The following is a 27,669-nucleotide window of genomic DNA, read 5'->3' on the forward strand; positions in this document are numbered from 1 at the left end:
AGGAAACTAGAAAAAGAGCAATTTAAATCCAGAGTAAGCAGAAGAAAAGAAATAATAAAAATTAGAGCAGAAATCAATGAAATTAAATAGGAAATCAATAGAAAAATCAAATAAACCAAAAGCTGATTCTTTGGTAAGACTGATAAAACCAATAAGCCTCTAGCCAGGCTAAGAAAAAAAGAAGGCGAACACAAATTACTACCATCAGAAATGAAAGAGACAGACAAATATCTCATGATATCGCTTATATATAGAATCTAAAAAAATTGAGTCACAGATGTAGAAAACAAACTTATGGTCACCAGGGGGCAAACAGTAGGCGGAGGGATAAATTGGGAGACTGGGATTGACGTATACACACTACTATATATAAAATAGAGAACTAATAAGGACCTACTATATAGCACAGGGAACTCTACTCAAAACTCTGTACCAGCCTATATGGGAAAAGAATCTAAAAAAGAGTGGATATAGGTATATGCATTAACTGATTCACTTTGCTGTACACCTGAAACTAACACAACATTGTAAGTCAACTACACCCCCAAAAAATTATTTAAAAAAAAAGAAAGAAATGAAAGAGAGGACATCACTACAGATCCCATGGGCATTAAAAGGATAATAAAGAAATACTACCAGCAGCTCTACGCCCAAATCTGATAACCCAGATGAAATGGACCAATTCTTTGAAAGATACAAGTTGCCAAAAAAAAAAAACTCAAGAAGAAAAACAAAAAAGAAGAAACAGACAATCTAAATAGGCCTGCATCTAGTAAAGAAACTGAATCAATAACTAATCATAATTTTCCAAAACAGAAACCACCAGGCCCAGATGGATTCACTGGTGACGTCTACCAAACATTTAAGGAAATTGTATCAATTCTCTACAATTTCTTTCAGAAGACTGAAGCAAAGGGAATACTTCCTAACTCATTCTACAAGGCCAACATTACCGTAATATCAAAACCAGACAAAGACACAATAAGAAAACTACAGGCCAATATCTCTCATGAACATAGATGCAAAAATATTAGCAAATTGAATCCAACAATGTACAAGAAGAATTATACACCATAACTGAGTGGAATGTGTCCCAGCTATGCCAAGGCTGGGTCAACATTCAAAAATCAGTTAATGTAATCCATTACATCAATAAGCTAAAAAAAGGAAAATCACAGATCACATCAATAGAAAAAGCATTTGATAAAATCCAATTCCCATTCATGATAAAAACACTCAGCAAACTAAGAAAACATGGGAACTTCCTTAACTTCATAAAGAATACCTACAAAAACCTATAGCTAACATCATATATGATGATGAGAAATGGAAGCTTTCCAAGTAAGATCAGGTACAAGGCAAGGATGACTCCTCTCATCACTCCTTTTTGTTCCATCTAATTCAATACATAAGAAAATGAAATAAGAGATACAGATTGGGAAGAAAGAAATAAAACTGTCTTTGCAGATGATATGATCGTCTAGGTAGAAAATCCGCAAGAATCACTCAAAAAAACCCTCCTGGAACTAGTAAGCAATTATAGTAAGGCTGCAGGATACAAGGTTAATACAAAACAATTAAATGCTTTCCTATATACCAATAATGAGCAAGGTAAATGTGAAATTAAAAACACAATAACACATTAGCACCCCCAAAAATGAAATACTTAGCTATAAAGCTAACAGAATATGTACAAAATCTTTATGATGGAAACTACAAAACTGATGAATGAAATGAAAGAAAAACTAAAAAAATGGAGAGATATTTCATGTTCATGAATGGGAAGACTCAATACTGTCCAGATGTCAGTTCTTTCCAACTTTATCAATAAATTCAATGCAATCGCAATCAGTCTTAGCAAGTTATTTAATTCAAAACGGATCACAGACCTAAATGTAAAATACAAAACTATAAAACTCCTAGAAGATAACATAGGAGAAAAATCTAGATGACTCTTAGGTATGGTGATGACTCTTTAGATGAAACACCAAAGGTATAATCCATGAAAGAAAGAATTGATAAACTGGACTTCATTAAAATTAAAACCTTTTGCTCTGCCAAGAAAATTAGAAAACAAGCCAAAGATTGGGAGAAAATATTTGCAAAAATAGCACATCTGATAAAGGACTTTATCCAAAATATACCAAGAACTCACGTAGTAATAGCCATGAAGAGACACGGAGGAACCTTAAATGCCTATTACTAAGTGAAAGAAACCAACCTGAAAAGGCAATCTACTGTATGATTTCAACTAGATGACATTCTGGACAAGGCAAAACTATGGAGACCATAAAAAGATCAGTAGTTGCCAAGGTGAGGTGAGGGTGGAGGGGCTGAGGGATGAATAGGTGGAACAATGAAGATATTTATGGCAATGAAAATACTCTGTATGACATGATAATGATGGATACATGTCATGACACACTTATTCAAACCCACAGACTATACCACACGATGAGTGAGCCATAACGTAAACTCTGGACTATGATTTGTCGGTGGAGGGTTATCAAGTGTACCACCCTGGTGGGAGATGTTGACACTGGCGAAGGCTATGCAGATGTGGGGGTGGGAGGTATATGGCAAATCTCTGTACCTTCCTCTTTGCTGTGAACCTAAAACTGCTCTTAAAAAAAAAAAAAGGAAACCTTTTGCACGGTTAGAAAAAAGAAAAACAAAAACAAGTCTTCCCTGCCCAGTTTTACTGATATATAACTGAACAGCACTGTAAAAGTTCAAGGTATACAACATAATGACTTCACTTACATATATTGTAAAATGATTACCATAATATGTTCAGTTATCATCTGTCATCTGATATAGATGAAAGAACGAAAGAAAGAAAGAGAAAGAAAGAAAAGAAGGAAGGAGAAAGAGAAAGAGACAAAGAGAGAAAAGAAAGCAAGCTAGGGAAAGAAAGAAAGAAAAGGGAAGAGAGGGAAGGGAAGGAAGGAAGAAAGTTTTTTTCCTTGTGATGAGAACTCTTAGGATTTACTCTAACAACTTCCAAATAAGCCCTATAGGAGTATTAACTATAGCCACCCATCATTTTATACATTACAACCCCAGTACTTATTTATCCTATAACTGGAAGTTTGTACCTTTTGACCACTTTCATCCAAGTCCGCTACCTCCCGTGCCTTGCCTCTGGTAACCACAAATCTGATCTCTTTTTCTATGAGTTTGGGATTTTTTTTTTTTTTTTGGTTTCGTTTTTAGCCTTGATTTTTTTTTTTAAGATTCCACACATAAGTGGGATCACACAGCATTCTTACTTCACTTAGCATAATGCTCTCAGGGTCCACCCATGTTGTCACAAATGGCAGGATTTCTCTCCCTTTTATGTCTGAATAATAGTCCATTGTATATATACACAACATCTTTATCCGTTCTTCCATTCATGGACACTTAGACTGTATCCATGCCTTGGCTATTGAACAAGGGGGCACAGATATCTCTTCAACATAGTGTTTTTGTTTCCTTCAGATATATTCACATAAGTAGAATTGCTGGGTCATACAGTAGTTCTACTTTTAATCTCCTGAGGAACCTCCATACTGTTTTCCATAGTGGCTGCACCAGTTTACAATCCCATCAACAGCGCATGGTTACCATGGTTTCATAATAACCATTCTGACAGGCGTGAGGTGATGATATCTCATGGTGGCTGTGATTTGCATTTTCCTAATAATTAGTGATGTTGAGCGCCTTTTCAGGTATCTGTTGGCCATCTGTAGGTCTTCTTTGGAAAAAATGTCTATTCAAGTCCTTTGCCTATTTTTAATTGGATTATTTGGGTTTTTTGCTATTGGATTATATGAGTTCTTTATATATTTTGGATATTAACCCCTTATCAGACATATGGTTTGCAAGTATTTAATAAAGTCTTTTTTTTTTCTTGGCCGTGCCGCGCAGCATGCAGAATCTTAAGTTCCCTGACCAGGGACTGAACCCGTGCCCCCTGCAGTGGAAGAGCGGAGTCTTAACCACTGGACCGCCAAGGAAGTCCCATTAATAGTCTTTTTAAAAAACTTTTTTAAATATAAAGAAAACATAAGAAATAGATACACTACAAATAGATTTTCAAATTCTGTTGCCCCAACCTGTATAGCCGACTGGCACTCTCCTGCTATCGTAAAAACTAAAGAAATGAACAGTGATTAGTAAAACCAAAAAAAGTAAAGTTATAATACAAGGGACCAATAAGACCAAAGAATTTCTTCTATCACAAAAAGCACAAGACATTAAGAAAAAAACAATAAATGACTACATTTTAAAAATTTGCTCATAAAATTATTCCATGAATTTAAAAATAAGACAAGCAATAATTCTGTAAGATGTATGTTCAATACACATAATTCAACCAAGGTTTCCTATCCAGACTATATAAAGAACCCCAACATTCCAACAGAACAAAATGTGCAGAAAACATGAGCAATTAAGAACTGAGGAAACACACAAAATAACCCAAAAAACAAAAAGAAACTCATAGAGTATTTTGTTTAGTTTACTCACGCACCACAAGCACATAGAATAGGGATTAACTCTAGGTTGGCACTCAATATTTTTTGAATATTGAATGAACAATGAACAATTTTTAAAAATACAGTAATAAAGATACTCAACCTCACTATAAACCAGAGTATTACAAATTCAAACCACCATCTGATAACCACATCAGACTGGCAAAAACTAAAACATCAGACATTATTAAGTGGGTAATGATGGGTATAAACAGGAAAACTTAAAAAGTGCTAGTGAAAGCACTTTGGAGATCAATTTGGCAATACTTAGGAGAAGCTGAAATTGCACATGGCCCGATAATTCCATTGCTAAGAAATACCCTAGATCAGATGTTAGCAAAGTATGGCCCAGCCAAATCTGGCCTGCTGCTTGTTTTTATAAGGCCCACAAGCTAAGAATATGGCTTTTACATTTTTAAATGGCTAGGGGGGGGGAAAGAAAAATCAAACAAGACTAATGTTTCATGTTACAAGAAAATTACATAAAATTCAAATTTCAGTGTCCAAAAAGTTTTACTGGCACACAGCCACACTCATTTGCTTGTGTATTATCTGTAACTGCCTTTTTGCTAAACTGGCAGCACTGAGTAATTGTGACAGACTGTTTGGAATGTAAAGGGTAAGATATTCACTACCTAGCCCTTTACAGAAAAAGTTTGGTGACCCCTGCTCTAGAGAAACACACATGTGCACAAGGAAATGTACTTTAAAAAAAAGTTCATAGTAGCAATATGAGACATACTAAAATATTCATAGTAACAATGTATGTAATAGTAAAAAATTAGATACAACCTAATTCCCACAAAAAAGGAAATGCATAACTAAAAGGTAGTATATTCATACTATGACAAAGCACTAGACCTATTCTTATCAACATAATTTAATTTCTCAAACAATGTTGTAAGAATGAAAAGCAAGTTACAGAAGAATACAGTATGACATGATTTATAAAATATTCTAAACATTCAAAACAATTTGTACACATACACAGGTTCAGAGATAAGAACATGAAGTACAAAGAAATGTATGGGAATGATAACTACCAAATTAAGGATGGTGGTTACCCCTGGAAAGGAGGCAGGAAGATGCAAAAAAGAAAGGGTTCGGGACTTCCCTGGTGGCGCAGTGGTTAAGAATCCGCCTGCCAATGCCAGGGACACGGGTTCGAGCCCTGGTCCGGGAAGATCCCACATGCCGCGGAGCAACTAAGCCCGTGAGCCACAACTACTGAGCCTGTGCTCTACAGCCCGGGAGCCACAACTACTGAGCCCGCACGCCTAGAGCCCATGCTCCGCAACAAGAGAAGCCACCGCAATGAGAAACCCGCACACCGTTAACAAAGAGCAGCCCCCACTCGCTGCAACTAGAGAAAGCCCGCGCGCAGCAACAAAGCGCGCGCAGCAACAAAGACCCAACGCAGCCAAAAATAAATAAAGTTTTTAAAAAATCTTTTTAAAATTAAAAAAAAAAAAAAATAAAGGGTTCAGCCCAGCTTCAACGGTATTAGTCATGTTTTCTTTAGGCTAGGAAGTAGAACATGAGTTTTTGCTATATTATTCTTTATATTCCACACAGATATGAAATATTTCCTAATAATTTTTTAAACTGTCATTGATAAGGTTTTACAATAGTAAAAAGTAGAATTTTTAAAAAAGGGTCACTGAGACAGAAGTTAACTTCTGCAACTTAGAAATATAAAAGCAGTAAAAGAAAACGTAAAGAGCGAATTAAATGCAAACGTCAGGAAACCTCAGTAAAGCAATTTTAGGTGGCTCTGTAGTGCTTTAGCCCCAGTCTTTCTCCAGAACCTGTCAAGGTTCTCCAAAGGCAGTCTCGTGGAGCCCTAAGCCACCATGTTACAAGTACGGGTATCCCGCTGCAGAGACCACATGAAGAGGCCTTTCGACTACATGGAGAAGGAAGGGCCCAACTTTCCATACCGGCCAGAGTCAGACATTTGAATAAAGCTGTCTTCGAGCCTCCAGGCCTGCCAAGCTACCACTGAATAACCCCCACAGGCGCTACATGAAGCAGAAAAATCACCCAGCTGAGGTGAGTTTTCTCAAATTCCTAATCTATACAACCTTTATTTTTTGATACAGGAGACAGACCAATAGACTGTCCAATACTATCTGAAGATGAAGTCTGAATATATTATATCCTTGGGAATAATATTAAATTAGACTTCTCTGTGAACCACCAAGAGCACAATATTCTTTGCCTCAGGATCCAGCTATTGTTCAGTGTTCCCTCAGTTTATCTACCTCCTCATTCCATTCAGTGGGTTTCTATGGATCTTTTGGCAGGATGCTGGCATCCAGTTAGTCCTGTCCAAGGCCAACATCAGGCAGCAGTTTGATGCTGTTGGTGTTGCTGGAAGCATCTTGATCTTCTATGGAATGTAAAATACCAAGCAGTGGGTACCTTACCCCAAAGTAATGCAGTTGGTTCTCTCTTCACACAGAGTACACAATCTCTAAAATATAGTTACCACAAGCACACAAAGTTCCAAAGAGAGAAAACGAATAACCTAAGAAATGATCACGAGAGACAAGTGGCTCCACATGTTCCCTCTGCTCCCAGGAAAGGGGAGGACACCATCAAGATGGCAGGGGAGCAATATTCAATGAGACGGACCAATGAAACACTTTAATTCTGAAAGTGCAAAGGCATCACTCAACAAGGAGAAAACTGACAGTGTCATAATAAACTTAAAAGAAGATAAACTTGAAAAACAGGTAAAGCCTATAAATGGTGAAGACAAGGAGACTCGGGAGTTGGTACTCAAACTTGTGAAGGAAACACTGACGAAGATTTGCAGACTTAATTGCTATACTGACAAAATTAAATCAGTGTTTTTTATTTCCTGTGATAATAGAGAATGGAGACAAACCTGCACTGAAGAAAGAAGTTTAAATGCCAAAATATGGAATCCCTCCTCATCCAAACAGTGGCATAGGAATTTCAGAGGCAGAGAAGATATTGGTTTCCATGAAGACAGAGTCACCAGAGGTCATGGTGGTAAAAGGCAGTATTTTCACCATGTCTCCAAGATTTAGTGGCAGATTCATACACAGGAGGTTATGGAGGCAGAAAGTTTGCAGATTTTTTTTTTTTTAATATAGGAAAGACAACAAGGTTATTACATAGTATACAAACAAGTCTTGGGAAATTTCTAGCTCTTCATGTCCTTAAAAATGGCTTCAGTCTTTGCAAAAAAGAAAAAAGTACATTTGTTATACACTGTACACCAGCACTGTTTGGTTTTTTCTCCCTGCTATATTTCAAAGATTGTAACGCAGTTAATGTGGGAGGAAAAAACCCTCATATTCAAAACCAAGCATGAAATGTATTTGAAATAACAAAAAAAACACCTCTCCCCAAACAAGGTCAGAATACGGCTTGCTGTCTTACTTTTCAAGCCTATAGTTTCAGACGGCCTCAAAGTAGTTGCTGTTAACTTGGGACAAGGCAGTGTCCACATGTCCCAATTTGCCTAGGACTGTTCCAATTTTAGTACTGGAAGTCTGTATCCTCAGGAGACAAGAGGTCCTAATTGCTGGTGATGGATGCAGAAGGCTCTGAGAAGTACAAAAACCTAAGGTAGCCCAAAACACGGGCTAAAAGTAACACTGTTTTTAGCGTCAAATGGACACTGCATATCTACTTTCTGTTTTCAGGTGATGTAGCCAACCATGATTTGCAGCTCACAATAATGGATCATCCACTGTTGCATCACTCCAAGTAATGTGACCTAAGCGTACAAGTGAACTGGGTTGTAATTGTGATCAACAGTCTGCCTCTGACTTTATGGATTAACTGCTGTGTTTTGTATCAAGATAACGTTTAATTTTTAATACTGTAAATAGTGGTGACCATGTTTTCTAAGAGTTTAGGTAATGAAAATGAGAAAGATAACAGTAACAACTCCACCATGACCCAGACATCACTGAATGAAAGAAAAAAAGGAAGGAGAAGTTCCTAACATTCTTCCTCTTTTCTTCTTACTAATGCTTGCTTGGTTTCAGAAATTCTTCAATCAGTCCCTAATCAAAGGAAAGTTAACCAATGACTGTTTATGTTGCTATTTATACCTTTGAAACAAATTACAAATGTGTGGTCTACTTTGTTCTGTCTTCCTTTAGCTTCCTAAACTGTCCAGAAATTAGAAATTTTTGGATCTCAAAAGAACTGTCATTTTCAAGTTTAAGAAATACTATGACTTTGTTGAAAGTATTAAAAAAAACAAAAACAAAAACCAAAAAACAGGGAGGTATGGGAGAGGAAAGATGGCTGCATGGATTAAAAATCGCTGCAAATTCTTTCCCACTGTTCCTGTTGAGTGATGGTTCTACTTCCCCTCCTCTTGAATCTGGGCTGGCTCTGTGGCCTTCTGGCCATTCGAATGTGACACAAGTGACACAGTATAATTTCTGAAGTTGGGCCTTAAGAGACCTGTGGCTTCAGCTTTTGCCCTCTTAGAGCACTGCTTCGTCAGTAAATGGTAACTCCCCATAACGCCCTATTATTTTCCCGTCTATTGTCCACCCCCACCCCCAAGGTTAAATAGGTAAGAAGAATGGGAAAGCAAAGGGATAAAGAAGGGAAGGAGGGAGGAAAGGAAGGAAGGCAATGCTGAAGGAGGTTAAGGCTATAGGACAGGTCCCAAGCTCCAGTTCTGATTGCCCCACTTACTTGCTCTAAGTCATATAACTCGTCTATACCTCTTGATCTCAAACAGTCAACATACTTTTGTAATGGCAACAGGAACAATTAACTTACAGAAGTCTAGACATATGGAATACATAACTTCATTCTCTGTTACCTCTCTCACTACACTAGTCAATCCAGAATATCAAGAACAATCAGCTAATACCTAGAAAAAGAAAGGTAGTAAGTGAAAGAAAACAATAAAAACTAGAATTCAAATAAGAGAGAAGGCAAGCATTAAGAGAAGAATGAAAACAAAGTAGGAAATACACACACCCACACATACATACATATGAAAGGGAAAGCAGAAAAAATGGGAGAAAATATTGGTGAGTCAATTAGTTGGCAGAAGAAAAAAGGTAAAGGGAAAGAAAGCTAGAATGAACAAGAACAGTATACAAAAGAAAAACAAATGAGAGAGGAGGCAGACTTGCCAGAGGAGAACAGAAGGGGCAGAATATCAAAAGAAAGGTTACAAGAAGGAGCTAACTACCGTCACCTTTGCCCTATACTACAAGTCTCCTAACTGATCTCGACAACAATCTTCTGCCCCTCTCTAGAGGTATTTCCGTGTGGCAGCCAATGACCTTTTCTGAAACAAACCTGATGATGTTAACCTCCAGTCTTATCTTGTACCACTCTCCTTACTAGCACCACACTGTCCTTTCAGTTCCCTAAACGTGCCGTGCTTCCTCTACTGTATTCCCCCTGGCTGGAAAGCTCTGACTCTCCACCTTTCCCTCTCCTATTCACTCTTCAAACTGCCCTGATTAGATCAAATTCTCATGATTACAAATAATCCCCTTTGGCTGCACTTGACAGTTGAAATTTTACACTTACAAGTGCGCTTCTTTGATTACTGACTCTCCTCACTGGACTGGAAACTCCACGGGGGAACCGCCTTCCCTCCCCCACCGTGCCTCTCAGCACAGTACCTACAAGTTACAGTGGCTCAATAAATGTCCGTTGAATGAATAAACGAAAGAGAAATCTAAATCTGCCAAACTAGCTATCACAAGTGGAAAAGGGGCAGAAGACAACCTTAAGCATACAGAAGAGAAAGAAACAAATCAAAGAGGGAAAAGAAAAAATTCAATACAAGCTGTGGCCTAATTAAATTCACTCAATTTCAGTGTGATACTATACCAACAAAATAATGTACAATAGTAACCAATAGGTCTCTTTTTCCCTAAAGAAGCCAGAAAGGGAAATGGAATTAGTTTTTTACTTAATAGTTTATAAGAAGGTAAAACATAATTTAGAAAATGGACAACAAACAAGCACCTCAAACTTAAGATGACCAAAGCAGAGCTATTAACTTACTTCTCATTCCTCTGCCAGTCTACTCCATCTCAGTGAATGGAATCCCGCGCCCCCCTGCAACGCCTCAAACCAAAACCCTAGGAATCATCTTTGATTCCTCCCTTACTCTGATCCTCAATATGCAACGCATCAAGAAGTCCTGTAAGCTCTACATCCAAACGTATCTTCCATCTATCCACTCCTCTTCCCCAATTGCCACTGCTACCATCCTGATCCAAGCCCGTCTATTTTTCAGACTGCTACAATATTCTCCTAACTAATACCCCTGCTTTTTACTCTTGCTCTCCTCTAATTCACTCCAGGAGCAAAGCGTTTTTTTTTTTTTTTTTAAAAAGATAAATTGTATCATTACACTCCTTTGTCCCAAACTCTTCAATGACTTCCTACTTCTCAGAATCAAATAAAAATTCATGAACTTGCATGATCTGCTACCTCTCTTTCATATCACTCTCTTCTTTGCTTGCTACATTTCAGCCATAATAACCTCTTTTTTTTAAACAAATGGAATCCTTTATCATCTTGGAACCTTTAGAGACATCATGCCCTCTGCCATACTCTAGTCCCACCAGTTAAGGTATTACCTTAACACACGTGTGACCTCCTCAGTAAGGCCTTTCTTGACTTTAACACTATGTAAAATGGCTTTCTCATTCATCCAGTGCTCTGTATTTTTCTTCCATAGCCTTTATCACACTATTATCATCCTGTTTATTTCACTAACAACAAATAAGTATGCTCCACGTGCAAGAAATATGATGGTGAAAAGAGAAAGCCATTGCTTTCACGGAGCTTATATTTTAATAGGACTAAAAAACATGAAGACATAAATTTATCATGTGAAAAGTGCTACCATGAAAAATAGAACAGTTAAAGGGAATACCATGTGTTTGTACACGTGTGGCAGCATGACATTGTAAGTAGGTTGTCAGGTCTGAGCAGATCTAAATAAAGTGAAGAAGGAAACTATGTGAAAAAAATGGGGTAAGACTGTTTTAAATGGATTAACTTTTACTTATTTATAAAGAGTCCCTCCCACTAAAATATAAGTCCCATAAAGGCAAGGACCCTATCTTACGCACTGCTGTATTCACCTTGGTAAGTGCCTAGTACAGAGCAGGCCACTATAAATATTTGATGAACGAATATCTGGCAAGCTATATTGGAGTATTTTATCATTAAAAGTGTAAACAACCAAAAGAATTAAGTACAAAATATTAAACACAAAAACTATAAGTAGTACTAAATATCATTCCATTTATTTCAGAAGATTCAGTACAGTATATGAACAACTGAAATGCCTGCTCTCCCTTATGCTTATATTCTAAACAAGGTACCATTCACTTGCTTTCTGAGAATGCTGAAGGTGACATGGTGAAACTCAAGTTTACCCCCTAGAGCAACTCACAGACCCTTAAGTTAGAATAAACTAAAAGCAACAGTTTTAAATTTCACATTGGCCCTGTATCTGTTGGCCTTATTTATGCTCTTTCTATCCTCCCTATGTTCATCACATAGCACCACCTGTAACACAAGCTGCACCACTCTCAGCCCCTGACAGGTAACCATTCTGCCCAAATGAGAATGGAGACAGAATAAAAGAAATATGAAATGAACCCAGAAAAACTTGCAAGCTTTCCACATCTTCTTACCACAAATCTCATATAAAACTCGCATCACTTTTAAATAAAGGCTGGTTTGTACCACATGGTAAATATTTTTTTGGCTCTGCTACACTCCAAGGAAGAAGAATTAAGAAAATTAAGGTTTCTTTTCCCACTCAGCTCCATGAGTACCCATTTGTTCATTAGACTAACACTTAGTACCTACTGTGTTCCAGGCCCTGTTCTAGGTACAGTTAATAAAACTGTAAACTCGGCATACCCATCCTTCCACACCCTCTTAGAGGACCTTGTACCACAGTGAAGTTGTACTTTCTTAATTCAGAAATGTTTCCAACTAGTTATCTTTAAAGTACTCCTTTTACCCGGTATGAAATTCATCTTTGCAGAATTATCCGAAGAGGAGTTACATCTTCTAACAGTCACTGCACAGCAGATAGACCCACTCATAAAGCCGCTCTCCCAAACATATTTATAAACCTAACTACCAGCACAAACGGTGAACCCACAGTCGAATGACGCAATAAACGTTTAGAGTTCCTGGTCCATAACGACAGCGAATTTAGCCGTATTTCAGGGATCCTTATATGTGGGCCAAGAGCCAATATTGTTACCCATTATCCCCAACAATAATAGACAGCTTTTCTTACTTACGACTGGGTTAGTCCGCCTGCAGCAAATGTGTAACTTTTCCTCACAAGTGAATTAAAATGTAACCACTCAAACTTCGTCTATTAGCTTGGGTGACGGTCCCAAAATTGACACTGTGAATCTCGTTCCTTTTCCGATACATTATTTTCTAAAATATCGTTAGCAAAACACATTTCGTAAGATTATCTGACAGAGCGAGGCCTCATCTCAATGCTGGCTGCAAGAGGAAGCCCCTGAAGCTCCGCGAAAAAAGAAAGACGGGGACGGGGACGGGCGTATCACACAAGCTCAGGAAACTACCTCTCCCCGTCCCTACGCGGACTGGCCCCCGATTTCACCCAACCTTAGCGATTTGAAAGTTTCCATGAACACCAAACGAGACCCGAGCGCAATTTGCTCTCATCCTTAGGCCACCACGGAGAAACCACAAAAAAACCAAAACATGTCAAAGACACGCGTACACTCTCAAAGGACACGCACCAACTCCGGCTCCCGGCCGGTCCACCGACGCCCCCTCGGCCTCCCGGCTCCCGGCCGAGCCCCTAACCCGCACGGACTCGGACCCAGCGCGCCCGCAGCACCTTCTCTCCCCGCCAGCGCCCCGGAGCCCCCCCAGACCCACCCGGCGCCCACACCTGAACAGCCGGGAATCAGGGGCCCACATTTCCCTGTAGTTCCCCACCCCCACCCCCTCGAGGGTAAAAACTGATGTACCTTCTAGAAAAGTAATCTCCCCGGCGGTGCCGTCGCTATTGCTAGCCGCCATCTTCCTCCTCCCACGCCGCCGCCTCCTTAATCCATAGCCCACACCGCCGCCGCGTTCGCCGGGATGAGGGGCCGCGCCGCGGGAAGGTAGCCGCCGCAGGGTTGCGGGCCTAGGACTCGGCCGTCAGGCGGGCGGCGCTCCCCCGTCCGGACGGGCCTACACAAAAGCAGGCCGGCTCCCGGGCCTATCCGCGGGCGGGCGGCGAGATCCGCGGCCTGGGCTGCTCAGGCTCCGCCGGGAGAACGCGAGCGGCGGCGGCGCTTCCCGGGCCCGGTGCCTCTCGGCCCGCGGCTCCCCATCCACCGCCCGCCCAGGCCGCCCGAGAAGCTTCCCCTAGCGGCGGGCCCGCAGGAAGAGAGGCTGAGAGTGAGCACACAAACACGCCTCCCTCAGTCCCGGGCCGTAAAATGGCCGCACCCGCCGCCCCCCGGGTCGGTGAGGTCTCCGCGACCGTCAGGCACCCCCGGGCCCTCCGCTCCTTTCAGCAGCCGCCGCTAAGGCCGTCCGCCCACCCCGCCCAGGCGCCAATGTATCAGCGGAGACCTCTGCGACTGTCCATGCGGACAGGGGTGGGTCTCCTCCGCCACCGCCTCGCCTCCGTCGCCACAGCAGCGCCAGCCGCCGCTCCTCCTCCACTGTTGTCGCTGCCGTCGCTAGGCGCCCGCCCCCAGCGCGTCTGCCCCTCAGAATTCCGAACTCGCTCGCTCGCTCGCGGGCGGAGCGGGTTGCGGCGCCGCACCGAGCCCCGCCGCGTGGCCCCCGCCGCGTGGCGCCCGCCGCCCGCCGCCCGGTCCTCTGTAGCACCGGCCCAGCACGGTGCCGGCTCGGCCCGCACACGTTTAGGTCCGACGTCGGGAGCGCCCGCCGAGGCCCCCATGGCAGACCTGGGCTTCCAGGCCGGGCCGGCGATGCACTCGGCTTCTGTGGCACCACGAAGGCCTGAGAAATGTTCCGAGTTCATATTCCTCTGAGGAGGCCTTCGGTTTAAACCGTAGCCAACTGAAGAGAAAAGGTAGAGTGAGGTAGCGCGATCACATGTGTGGAGAATGATTTGTGGTCTTCATTCATTTTTAAAGAAGTTTGCAAAATAATTCAGGGAGGATTCTACAGTACCCTTTGGATGACAGTGTAAAAAACAAAACAAAAAAAAAGAAAAAAAAAATCCTGTCCTTTAACGTGCCTGAGACTTCAAAGCCCGTCCCCTGTCTTACAAGTCAGGCCTTGTAATTGCAGGTGGCTATGTCATGTCCGTTTTTCTTTTCCTTCTTTGCCTTTCTTTTTACTTTCTTTTTTTTTTTTTAATTACAAAGATGACACGTTCATTAATGAAAATTTGGAAAATACAGAAGAGGAAGGAAGTCTTGCAGAGTCCCACCACGAAACTCAACTCCTTCCTCTGTGTAGTCGTCTAATCAAATACTTTTCTTAAATCCCTCACTATCCCTCCTTAAAAAACAAAAATTTATGCTCCATACCCTTGAAAATTCAACAGCCATTAAAATGATACGAAATAACTATGATTTAGTGCCATCTTTGAGGAATGAACTAACTAGTTTAATTGTCCTGTTAACCAAGGCGTAAGTTGAAAACCTTTTTGTTTAAAACTTCTTTTAACATCTTTTCCTAAAATGAACTAGTAACCTTTACGATTTAGTAAGAGCAATATAATGAATATAATTTATCATTTGCTATTTTTGTTGCTTGAGGATATTGAGTGATACAGTTTCACTTTTAAGTGAAAAACAAACTAATATTTTTTTAAATTATAAATTAATATACCCTCAAAATAACACATTTCTTATATAATAGTCTATTTCTACCAGGCACCTTCCTTGTCAACATTTATAAATGAACAGTCAAGTTTTCAGGTGACCAGGGTTGAATTGTTACTTTCCTGGGTCTTAGGCGCTTTTGTCTTCATAGGCCCTTCCTCCATAAGAAATATATTAAAAAAATTTTTTTCACAACCATCAATATTTATTTTTTTTGTAAGTTCACATTCATAACCATTTTTCCCACTATGAAATTAACAAAAAAAAGTTAAAGATAATATTTAAAGTTGGTGAGGATACTGTGAAATGAACTCATTCACTGATGCTGTTAATTTAAAGGAGAACCAACTACCAGGAAAGCAATTTGGCAAAAATGTATCAAGGGTTTAAAAGTCTTATTCCATTGGTCTCTATTATATGTGCATTTATAAGCAGAGCAAAAAGACAGTCTCCCAGCCCCACTTCACCCCCAAAAAGCCAAAGTGTTAACGGTGGTTATATTTTGGGGATAATAGGTAGTTTTAAATTTGGAATTATGTATATTTTTTATTTAATTTTTTAAATTGAGGTGTAGTTGATTTATAATATCAGTTCACAACACAGTGATGCAAAATTTTTGTCGATTATACTGTTTAAAGGTATTATAAAATATTGGCTATATTCCCTGTGCTGTACAATATATCCTTGTAGCTTATTTATTTTACACATAGAAGTTTTTACCTCTTGATTCCCAACCCTTATCTTGCCCCTCCTCCTTCCCTCTCCCTACTGGTAAACATTAGTTTGTTCTCTATATCAGGGGTCCCCAACCCCCCGGCCGTGGACCAGTACTGGTCTGCGGCCTGTTAGCAACTGGGCCACACAGCAGGAGGTGAGCGGTGGGTGAGCAAGGGAAGCTTCATCTGCTGCTCCCCATCACTCCCCATCGCTTGGATTACCGCCTGAACCTTGCCCCCCACCTCCCCATCCATGGAAATATTGTCTTCCACAAAACAGGTCCCTAGTGCCCAAAAGGTTGGGGACCACTGCTCTGTATCTGTGAATCTGTTTCTATTTTGTAATATTCATTCATTTGTTTCACTTTTTAGATTCTACATATAAGTGATACAATATTTCTCTTTCATTGTCTGACTTATTTCACTAAGCATAATGCCCTCCAAGTCCATCTGTGTTGTTGCAAATGGCAACATTTCATTCTTTTTTATGGCTGAGTAGTATTCCATTGTGTGTATATGTGTACATATATATACACACACACAATGAAACACTATATATATGATATATATGTAGTATATGTATAGATGTCCATATCCATTCATCTGTTGAATCTGTTGATGGACACTTTGGTTGCTTCCATACTGTGGCTATTGTAGATAATGGTGCTATGAACATTGTGGTGCATGTATCTTTTTGAGTTAGTGTTTTTATTTTCTTCAGATGTACACCCAGGAGTGGAATTGCTGGATCATGTGGTAGTTTTTTTTTGTTTTTTTTTTTTTATATTTTATTTATTTATTTACTTATGGATGTGTTGGGTCTTCGTTTCTGCGTAAGGGCTTTCTCCAGTTGCGGCAAGCGGGGGCCACTCTTCATCGCGGTGCGCAGGCCTCTCACTATCGCGGCCTCTCTTGTTGCGGAGCACAGGCTCCAGACGCGCAGGCCCAGTAATTGTGGCTCACGGGCCCAGTCGCTCCGCGGCACGCGGGATCCTCCCAGACCAGGGCTCGAACCCGTGTCCCCTGCACCGGCAGGCAGACTCTCAACCACTGCGCCACCAGGGAAGCCCCATGTGGTAGTTTTATTTTTAGTTTCTTTGAGAAACCTCCATACTGTTTTCCATAGCAACTGCACCAATTTACATTCTCACCAATAATGTACAAAGATCACCTTTTCTCAGCATCCTTGCCAACATTTATTTGTGATCTTTTTGATGATAGCCATTCTGACAGGTATGAGGAGATATTGTGGTTTTGATTTGCATTTCTCTAAAATAGCGATGTTGAGCATGTTTTCATGTGCTTATTAGCCAACTGTATGTCATCTTTGGAAAAATGTCTATTCAGGTCTTCTGCCCATTTTTTGACTGGATTGTTTGTTTTTTTTGATATTGAGTTGTATGAGCTGTTTATGTATTTTGGATATTAACCCCTTATCGGTCATATCATTTGCATATATGTTCACCCATTCAATAGGCTGTCTTTTCATTTTATTGATGGTTTCCTTTGCTGTGCAAAAGCTTTTAAGTTTAATTAGGTCCATTTGTTTATTTTTGCTTTGGGTTCCTTTGCCTTAGCAGACAGATTCAAAAAAATATTGCTACAATTTATATCAAAGAGTATTCTGCCTGTGTTTTCTTCCAGGTGTTTTATGGTTTCCAGTCTTACATTTCAGTCTTTAATCCATTTTGAGTATTTTTTTTTTTGTATATAGTGTGGATGATGTTCTAATTTCATTCTTTTACATTTAGCTGTTCAGTTTTCCCAGCACCACTTATTGAAGAGACTGTCTTTTCCCCATTGAATATTCTTGCATCCTTCATTGTACATTAATTGACCATAAGTGCATGGGTTTATTTCTGGATTCTAGCCTGTTCCGTTGATCTATGTGTCTGTTTTTGTGTCAGTACATACTGTTTTTGATTACTGTAGCTTTGTAGTATAGTCTGAAGACAGGGGAGCATGATACCTCCAGCTTTGTTCTTCTTTCTCAAGATTGCTTTGGCTCAAGTTAATTAATTTTAAAACTGCTTTGGTATAAAGATACAATCCAGGCTGGATTCACTATTATATGTTTATTATTATCATTATGTTAATGTTTTTCTGACTTTAGGAGAAATAATATTAAAACATTTTTCATAAGTCTATATTTTTTCCTTATTTTGAGGAATTAGGATTTACTCTCTTAACTTTCATGTATAACATACAGCAGTGTTAATTATATTTATCATGTTGTACATCCCTAATACTTATTTATCTTATAACTGGAAGTTTCATAAGCCTTTAAAAGTATCACAGGCCTAAGACACTGTTCCTCCTGTGCCTGATGAATAACAGCCCTGTAGGTGATTGCTGGATCCCTTAATGTTCATTAATGGAAATGATCACATAAAGATCATGTCTAGCTTAACTCTAAGGCAAGTGCATAAGAATCATCTGGAGAGCTCATAAAAAAGTTTCCTGGGCCCCATCTCAGGCCATGTAATTCAGTAGGTTTAGGTAGGGCCCATGAATTTGCATTTCTAATAAGCTCAAAGGTGATGCCGCTGCTGCTGATTTGAGAACCAGTGCTTGGAGTAATTAAGTGTTTCATTCATGCCAAGTGCATTGCTCCCAGTATGATTTTCTAGGTATATTATCGAGATCTCGTAACCAACATTTACTGAACATCTACTGTTATTTTTATTTTATAAGTAGAAACTGAGGCCCAATAGACTAAATAACTTTTTGAGGTGACTCAGCTAGAAAAGTTTAGAGCTGAGATTTGAGCCCAGGTCCATCTAGACTCGAGTTCATACTCTCTTATCATTATCCTGTGATAATGATCCCAGAGGTAGAATATAATCAGTGGTCTTAGAAGCAAACTTTGAAACGTGAAATAATGCATCAAAATGGTAAAGAAATGTATTTCCTAGATCATCATTGTTGTATTTCCCCTGTTTATTGGAGTTTGCTGATGGCTTGCTTCTTTCTGGCTCTTTATGCCTCAGTTCTTACTTCCAGTTAATAACAGCAAAACACTGTAGTAATGGCTTTCAACATAATTTCCTGAGAGTGCTGTTCTGTAATGCTGACTCCCAACTAAAGCTGATTAGGGTTTTGCATTTTTCATTAACTTCACTTTGCAATTTGAACTACTTCATCTCTTCTGCAGGCCAACAAATTTAATCTTTACAGCACAAAACAAGTATGGGTTAACTTGCGCTCAGAGTTTCGGACTTTAAACATCTTCACCTTTTGAGGTTAAAAGTCTCATTTTATAACTAGCTTTCTCATCCATTTTTCTTAATATTGTCTCATTATAAATATAAACACACAAAATAATTACTTTCTCTTTCTCCATCCGTGTGTGTGTATATATATATGTATGTGTGTTTCTTATTCCTTTTCTTTCTCTGATTCTTTTTTTCCTCAAGAACATAGTCTAATACAAGTGTAGGCTATTTTCTAAAGTTGTGTTTTTCAAGAAGATGCTTTGGCGACCTCAAAGTTTACCAAACCTTTTCCCCCACCCCAGTGTAAAGGGACCACAGTGTTTTCACCAATCACACAGACATAATAAAATATGCACCAAAAGGTATATTACAAGGATAGAGAAATGATCAAAAACATTATGAAGCATCCATGTAATGAAATGCTTTGCAGCTATTTAAACCAGTGAAGTAGATCTATTTGTACTGATCAGGAAAGTATCCATGATTAATTGAAAAGAAAAAGCAAATTCCAGGCCAGTTTGATCTCATTTTTAAAAAATAAATTTGTAAAAGTCTGTATAGCTAATCTGTGTAGCATAGGCTATTCTGGAGGAAAGAGATTAGAGAGTTGATGTGAGGACTTTGTCTTCTTTTTTATGGAATTTTAAATAGTTTTTGGATTGTAGGTAACTTGCTTTCTTCCTAGTGTTTTTCAGTATTTTCAAATAATTTTAAGCTAACAAAGCTATATTTTTAAGGCATTTTCCTCAAAACTCAAAAGTTTAACAGTATTATCTTACCGTTTTCATAAAAATACATGTTTTCTTGAAATAAAAATATGGTCATTGTGGACTTGCCCAGTTTGTATATTTTTCTTCATCTGTCAGGGCTTGCCCATCCTTGAAGTTTTAAAATTTTAGGTGTGAAAACAAAAGAGTTCTATAATCTTGGAAGTGGGAAAACTATTTTATATATCAGTCAGAATTGAATTCTGGACAACTGCAGTTGATTCCTCTATTTTCTATTTCTTTATTATTATGAACATGAAAAAACGATTTATTAAAGGTGTAGAACTTATATGGTGACTATTAAGCCTATAATACAGGCATGTACTACAACCTTGCTTTTGATGATTAGAAAAAAAAAAGGACTTCCCTGGTGGTGCAGTGGTTAAGAATCTGCCAGCCAATGCAGGGGACATGGGTTCGATCCCTGGTCCAGGAAGATCCCACATGCCACAGAGCAACTAAGCCCATGCGCCACAACTACTGAAGCCCACATGCTCTAGGGCCCATGTGCCGCAACTACTGAGCCTGCGTGCTGCAACTACTGAAGCCCGTGTACCTAGAGCCTGTGCTCTGCAACAAGAGAAGCCACCGCAATGAGAAGCCCGCACACCACAACGAAGAGTAGCCCCCGCTCGCCACAACTAGAGAAAGCCCGCGTGCAGCAACAAAGACCCAATGCAGCCAAAAAAAAAAGCAAATAGTATAATATTATTAAGGATACCAGCCATTAGCCATAATGTGACAAATTGGAGATTACATTCTTATGAAATCATTTCATTTGGTTAGGAGGTTATGTCAGGCCTTTAATGAGGAATTACTTAAAGAATGTTTATGATTATCTCCTCTTGGGAAAAAGTCATAATTTAGTTTGGAATGGAATGCATTATATAGTAAATTAGAGACTATTTTATACCAGTCAGCACCTCATGTCCGTGAAAGTATTTTATTTTCTACATATTACTGAACTTCGTAATCCTGAGCAAGATAGTTAGGTTTGGTTCTGTGAATGGGTCTTCACTATGCAAAGGCCCTTGCCTCTTATGTAACAAAGATGGCAGAGTAGGACAAGTTCCTGCTTCTGATAGACAGGAACAGGCTAGGGTGCATTACGTAAACTCTGGACTATAGCTATAAACACCAGTGCTGAGACCCTACCTTGCCTCTCTAGCCCCTTTCCCCACAGAGGGCTTTGTGGATGACTTATGGACAAGGCATGGTCCTGAAGGAGCCATTAACACCATGGAAGTAGCCATTTCTGTCTACCCTGGGGTGACTGTGTGGACCGGGAAAGCTGTCTACCCTGAGGCCGGGCATGAAGGAACAGCGGAACAGGAAGCTGGTGCCGCTTCCTTCATACCTGCTGTTGTCACTACATCAGCTTACCTGAGAAAAATGTAAGTCCCTGATCTATTTCTTTTAAGTCATGTGGATAGGATAGTCTGCCTTTGGTGTCTTTAATAGATCTAGAATCTGTCTGGAATATGTGGGTTTTAGAAATGAACTAGAAATATGTGGGCTCATATCCCTAAGAAATTTTTTAAATTGCTATAATTACGTAAAATCTTCTGCAGTAATACCGTAATGAGAGAAAAAGAATACTGGCCCACAGTTCAACCTGCTGCTTGATAAAAGTTACTCTAGTATTATTGAGATAGTTGACCCATTTATATAAAACATCATAGGAATCTCTACCTTCCCTCAAACTGGCAGAAAAATTGAACCTAATGTAAAACTAGATACAACATTTAATAGGTATTCAATAAATATTTGCTGAATTATCTTATAATTTGTCTTTTCATGTTTTGGAGCCTGGACCTATGATAGATTTGGTAGGTTGTAGCCAAGCTTACTGGAATGGAATTCCAGTAGGCTTAGTGGTGCACTATGAGGTGAACGTTTTTTCTCATACGGTAATAGGATCAGTCCTTGAGCACCGACTTGGCCTCTCCTTTGTGGCAGAACTTAGGACGTACCTCTGTGAGGAAAAAGAGAAGGATCAGGGAACCCTCTCCACTCATCTGTACCATTATATCTTGTTTAACCTTTGCATTTCTTTTTACTCTTTTAATAGTAAAATAAAGTGAAATCAAACTTAGTGAAGTCTAGGTCATCAGTCTCAGCAGTCTTCCAACCTAAGTGGCTTTGTGGGCATACACAAAACCTAGTATTCTTCTGAATACCTGCTATAATCATCAGGAGATTTCTCTAACCCAATAATAGATTTTAAACACTAGATTATAGGGAGTTCCCTGGCGGTCCAGTGGTTAAGACTATGCGCTTCCACTGCAGGGGGCGTGGGTTCGATCCTTGGTCTGGGAAATAAGATCCCGCATGCCACACGAGGTGGCCAAACATAAAAAAAAAAAAAAAAAAAAAAAAACCCACTAGAGTGTAATATGAAATAATTTTATCAATTAAATAATTTTCTATTAAGTTTATAGAAGAACTTTTCCTAATCCTGTATAGCTAAATATACTCACTTTATCCTCACAATACCAGGCAAGTCATGTATTTTGTTTTGTTTTTCTAAATTAAAAATCAAATAAGTTGTGCCTTCTTCAAATTTGTGTCAATGTCACAAATAGATTTTAGGGTCCTAGACCCTGAGGGTGCCTCAACAAGGTCCATTTCCACCTTGTCTCAATGGCTTTGGGGATGACCCCAGCTCCAAGGTGTGCTTGATACGTGTAACTCAGGCTAATTCCACTCACCCTGGCATAGTGATTGCTTCAGATAAACCTATCTAGTTCTGAAAATACACGTTGATAAAGGTGAGAAGTTCTCTTTCATAATTAAGAAAAGGATCCAAAGACCATTAACATAATCTTGACAAGTTGGCTAACTTTAGCAGTTCATATTTATTATATTAGCCTGTTTCAGAGTGTGAACTTTGTAATATAGTCCTCTTTAAACACCACGTAGAATAAGTGTATGGATTAAGGTTGGAGACAACAAAGTAGAAGTGCAGAAAGAGTGAAAAGTTTTGGAGAAGAAAGATCATATAAATGATTGTTTTAGCTGCAAGCAACTGGTAGCGAGCGGTCCTTTTCTTCTGAGAAGAGTACTAAGGTGGAAGGGAGATTTACCTTTTACCATATATCCTTTTCTACTTTTTGATTTTGTATCAAGAATTTTGTATCAAGATACATTTGTATCAAATGTATCTTGTGTATACATTATCTAATAAAAAGGAACTTTGAATTGATGGTGTTACAGTCATCTGAAAAGTTCTCTGGACACTTTCATAGTTCTCAACCTCCTAAATTGCTGCATTGCGCACATGACGATAATGTTACCGAGCCAATGCCCCTGGGTGTTTGTTTATTTCAGTTGTCAGTCTGTAGTAGCAGGTTTGTAATGATTCATGCACATTGCCTTTCCTTCTTTAACAAGTACAACCATCATCAATTCTCACATTCAAAATTATACTCTTGCCTCTATTTTTTTAAAGAAAACCTCATCTCAATCTGACCATATTTAAACTCTCCAAGAATGCTTATGTTTAACGTTTTTTGAATGCCACCATCTCAGATATTGACAAAAGCACGGCTGGTGCTAAAACGATGACATTATATTTTATTTAAAACTTCAGCTTTTATTCTGAAAGTATAATAAATACAAAGGAGATATGATCAACTAACATCAAATAGCTACAGTTTGGAAGCAACTAAATTGTAAGTTAGTTAAGAACAGGAAATCTTTTTAAAGATTTCTTTATGCCTCCTACAGTATAGTATCTTGAACACAGAAGGTACTTAATTAATAGTTGTTCATCCGGCTTGATGAACCAAAGATTCTAACATCAAAACACCAGAGGATTCTGAATACACACTTATTTTAGGTAATCGTGCTGTTAATGGAGGTGAGGTGGTAACATTTAATGTGCAGCTGCTGCGATCGAGTTTCCTCTGCTACTCAACGTGTGCAAAACAACTCAACAAATGTTATGTATTTTTCAGATATTTCTAACACTTCTTGTTATGTTATTTTAACTTTTAGTCACCAAAATTAAACTCCTAGCCACAAAATTATTTTAAATATGTAGCGTGTCTATGAAACAAACTCAGAAGAATCCTAAATCATGATGTAATACTATACTGATTTCAAGTACTAACCACCCTGCCTGCTTGCCTTCTTGTGTATGGTTTTATTTACATATTCTTATTGTATTTATTATAATTTAATCTTTGTTTTAAAAAAATTCAGCCATACTTCTTGCTTAATGTGTTACCCATGAGCTTTAAATACACAAAGATGCTGGAATCCCTTATGAACTTCCCTATATCCATGCCAAATTATAAGAGATGACATAGTAGTATAGTAGGGTCTTTTGGTATTTTGAAAAACACACCCATTTAAATGGCTTGAAGTGAGAGCCTTTATGTGATTCAGTCCATGCTGTAATGTGTCCTGTTATAGGATGATTCGGAATACACATAGATATGTATAAACCAACACCAAATATCTTTCAGACTCAAGGCTGTTGGGGTTATTATTACTGGTACTGATGTGGTTTTTATTACTAATGTGATCATTCTCTCAAATATTCATGGCTGAGTAGAACAATAGATGATCAGCTTTCAGCGCATGAAGAATGCGCTTTGGTTGGCAGACACCAGCATTACCTCACCCAACATATGAAATTTCTTCAAAGAAATGATCTTACTATTTGCTAACAAGTTAATGGGACTTGTTGTTATTATTATTGACTGGTATTCTACAGTACTTCTATGAATTTTAAATCAATCCTCTATTAATAGTTTCTTAATGATCATAAATGCATCAGAGGTTTTTTTCCTTTGTTACACTTTGTTTTAATACCTGTGGTGATGTTTGGCCCACACTGACCAGCACTAAATTCTGGTAAATTACCACTGGCTGGGATGTGATCTCTCTTCTTTAGAGTTCTGGAACTTTAATAATCACAGCTTTCAAATAACTGGTTTACTCTAGCCAAGCACTTAGTAGGTCAGTGTGTGTGTGTGTGTGTGTGTGTGTGTGTCTGTGTGTGCTAGAAGATCACTTTATTAATTTTTAAAATATCAATGTTTCCATCGGCTGGATTACTTGTATCTGTTATCTGGCACCCATTCGCTGGTACCAAAGTAACCAAGAAACCATATAATGTTGTTTGGTAAATATGAAGCAAAGTTAGGGGAGTTTGGTACTTAAGAGAGATTTTCCCTTCCAGCTGTGGTAGGTCCAGATAAATGAGCCCTCCTTCACTATCAAACACACCTTTCCAGCCCCTGTCCTCTTATCTACCATATGCAGAATTTCTCTTTTCTTTGTATAAATGCTAGATGAAAATCCAGTTTTGCTTTTCAATTCTGTTTTCTATTTTCAATATGCATACTTAAAAAAAATCAATGACACTCCTTTACTAATTCGGAGTTTAACATAAGAGTAATGAAGCCAAAGGAGGCTCTCGTGGTTCAGCGTGGGAGTGGTGTTACATTTCAAGTGCAGCTCCAAAAGAAATTCCAATCTTTTATTGTTTTTTTTTAAGATTTAATTTTTTATTTATTTTTGGCTGCTTTGGGTCTTTGTTGCTGCGCGTGGGCTTTCTCTAATTGTGGAGAGCGGGGGCTACCCTTCATTTCGGTGCCTGGGCTTCTCCTTGCGGTGGCTTCTCTTGTTGCAGAGCATGGGCTTTCGGCGTGCTGGCTCCAGTAGTTGTGGCACGTGGGCTCAGTAGTTGTGGCGCGCAGGCTTAGTTGCTCTGCAGCATGTGGGATCTTCCCGGACCAGGGCTCAAACCCGTGTCCTCTGCATTGGCAGGCAGATTCTTAACCACTGCGCCACCAGGGAAGTCCCCCTAAAAGTCTCTTGATTGCCACTTTCCTCCTAGCTTCAGGAGCACAAGCCACGTGCTCCCAGAAGCATGCAGTCCCCTGAGAACTGTAGTTCTTTCTAGGCCTTTCTTTTCCACTCCTAAGGGAAGAAGGAAGAAGCTTAAGTAGGCAGTCCCTGAAAGTTTTGTGGAAGCAGTTTGGGGGGAAAGGAAAGAAAGAAGCTGTGCATCCTCTATGTTAATAATTTTAATCTTGTCACATATACAAGACAATAAGAGAGCCCCATTATTTGTGGGGATTATGGAAACCACCTTGATTTTAGAAAATGTAATGCAGTGATTATTTACCCTCAAAGAACTATACCTACCTGACCTAAATAGTCTGTCTTTTTCCTCACATTCCAGTTAGGGTCTCTCTTCACCAGCAGCCCTCTGACTAGTAACTTTTTAAAATTTTTATGGTTGAGGGTGCTTCAATAGCTGAAGAGGGAGCATTGCATGAATTATGTCCCTCTCACTCACGTACCTTCATAGCCTTTGTACCCTGCACACAAATCTGGGAAAGAGCATTTCGTCCTATTTATTTTTAGCTAAATTGTTTAAAAATTATTTCCTAATCATTTTTTCAAAATACTTTTATTACTAAATTGTTTTCATTAATGAAAATTTGAAAATAAATAAAGCAGAAAAGACCCATTTATATTTCAACACTCAAAGGCAAGCAGGAGCTGTTCTCAGGCTCTCTTGTTCTCTCTCTCCTCTCCTTTTCTTCCTCTCTTTGTCTCACCCTCCTTTCCTTTCTCTCTTAACATGCTTTTATGAACCCATAGATGGAACCATATTATAAGTACAGTTTTGTTATATTTAACTTAATTTATTAATATAACCTAACCTTAATGTAACCTAAGCATTTCCCACTTATTCCACATTTGTCTATTTCTTTGAAATAATATACTACATTTTAGTAACTTTCCTTTAATTAGGCATTTAGAGTGAATGTTTCCAGTCTTCTGCTCTCATACTGTGGGCACCGGCTCCCCTGGAACACCACCAACATAACCTGGTCATAAGGCAAAGCTGAATGTATTGCTTCCCTCTGTAAAGGAGACCATTCATTACCTTGACAGAATCTTAGGAGGACCTCAGAAGGATGGGGGCAAAGTTGGGATATTTATGAGGCTTTCTTGGGGATCTGATGTAAAGTGGGTCTTTGAATAAGAGAGCTTGACTAAGACAGCGTAAGCATCATATAATAGTTAAGGATTGATTGGAGGACAGGCCAGGCAAAGGCTTTGAGGCTAGGGTTTTGGAGACTGAAAGAGAAAACCAAGGTAAGAGTCTACCACAAATATTATCTCGGTTTTTGATGTAGAAGTGTTGCTTTTTAAATTACTGCATTTCTTTGACTAGCTGTAAGGACATTTTTGTAACTTATTTTTGGGTAATTTTATTTTTTCGTTTGAGAATTACTGGCTGATATCATTTGCAATTTGCTTACTGATTTGTATGAACTTTTTGTAAAGTTAATGAAATAGCCCCTTTCTTGTCATTTTTGCTGTTAAAATACTTTTTCCAGTCTGCTCCTTTCTTTTATATCTCAGTTAATTTATCTAGGTGCATATGTATAATATTTTTATATTTTCAATATTATGTTCCTTCTGTATTTAATAAGCTTCATCAGATGTTTGACAAATCTTTACCTTTATTATCTGAGTTTTTTTCTCCTTTGGTTTTGATTTCTTAAGCTTTTAATATTTAATCTATTTTAATTTTATTTGCAAATAGAGGATGAGGTGAACACTTAAATTGGCTTTTT

General features: G+C 38.9%; 1 protein-coding gene and 1 pseudogene across 4 annotated transcripts in view; one reads left to right on the forward strand and one right to left on the reverse strand.

The window, feature by feature from the left end:
* The window catches only part of SENP6 (SUMO specific peptidase 6), a 105,858-nt gene extending 91,620 nt beyond the window's left edge, over positions 1-14,238 (reverse strand). For 3 of the 4 annotated variants that reach the window (XM_059941773.1, XM_059941772.1, XM_059941771.1), the window contains exon 1: positions 13,538-14,096. In XM_059941773.1, the coding sequence (XP_059797756.1) occupies positions 13,538-13,589 (52 nt within the window). In that variant the 5' untranslated portion in view covers positions 13,590-14,096. Of the gene's footprint in view, positions 1-13,537; positions 14,097-14,132 lie in introns of those variants that run through there. The other variant, XM_059941774.1, reaches the window with a different exon arrangement.
* On the forward strand, positions 6,546-13,497 carry LOC132376385 (protein LSM14 homolog A-like; annotated as a pseudogene).
* Positions 14,239-27,669: the final 13,431 nt, after the last annotated feature.

Source organism: Balaenoptera ricei, chromosome 12, assembly GCF_028023285.1.
Source record: "Balaenoptera ricei isolate mBalRic1 chromosome 12, mBalRic1.hap2, whole genome shotgun sequence".
NCBI lineage: Eukaryota > Metazoa > Chordata > Mammalia > Artiodactyla > Balaenopteridae > Balaenoptera > Balaenoptera ricei.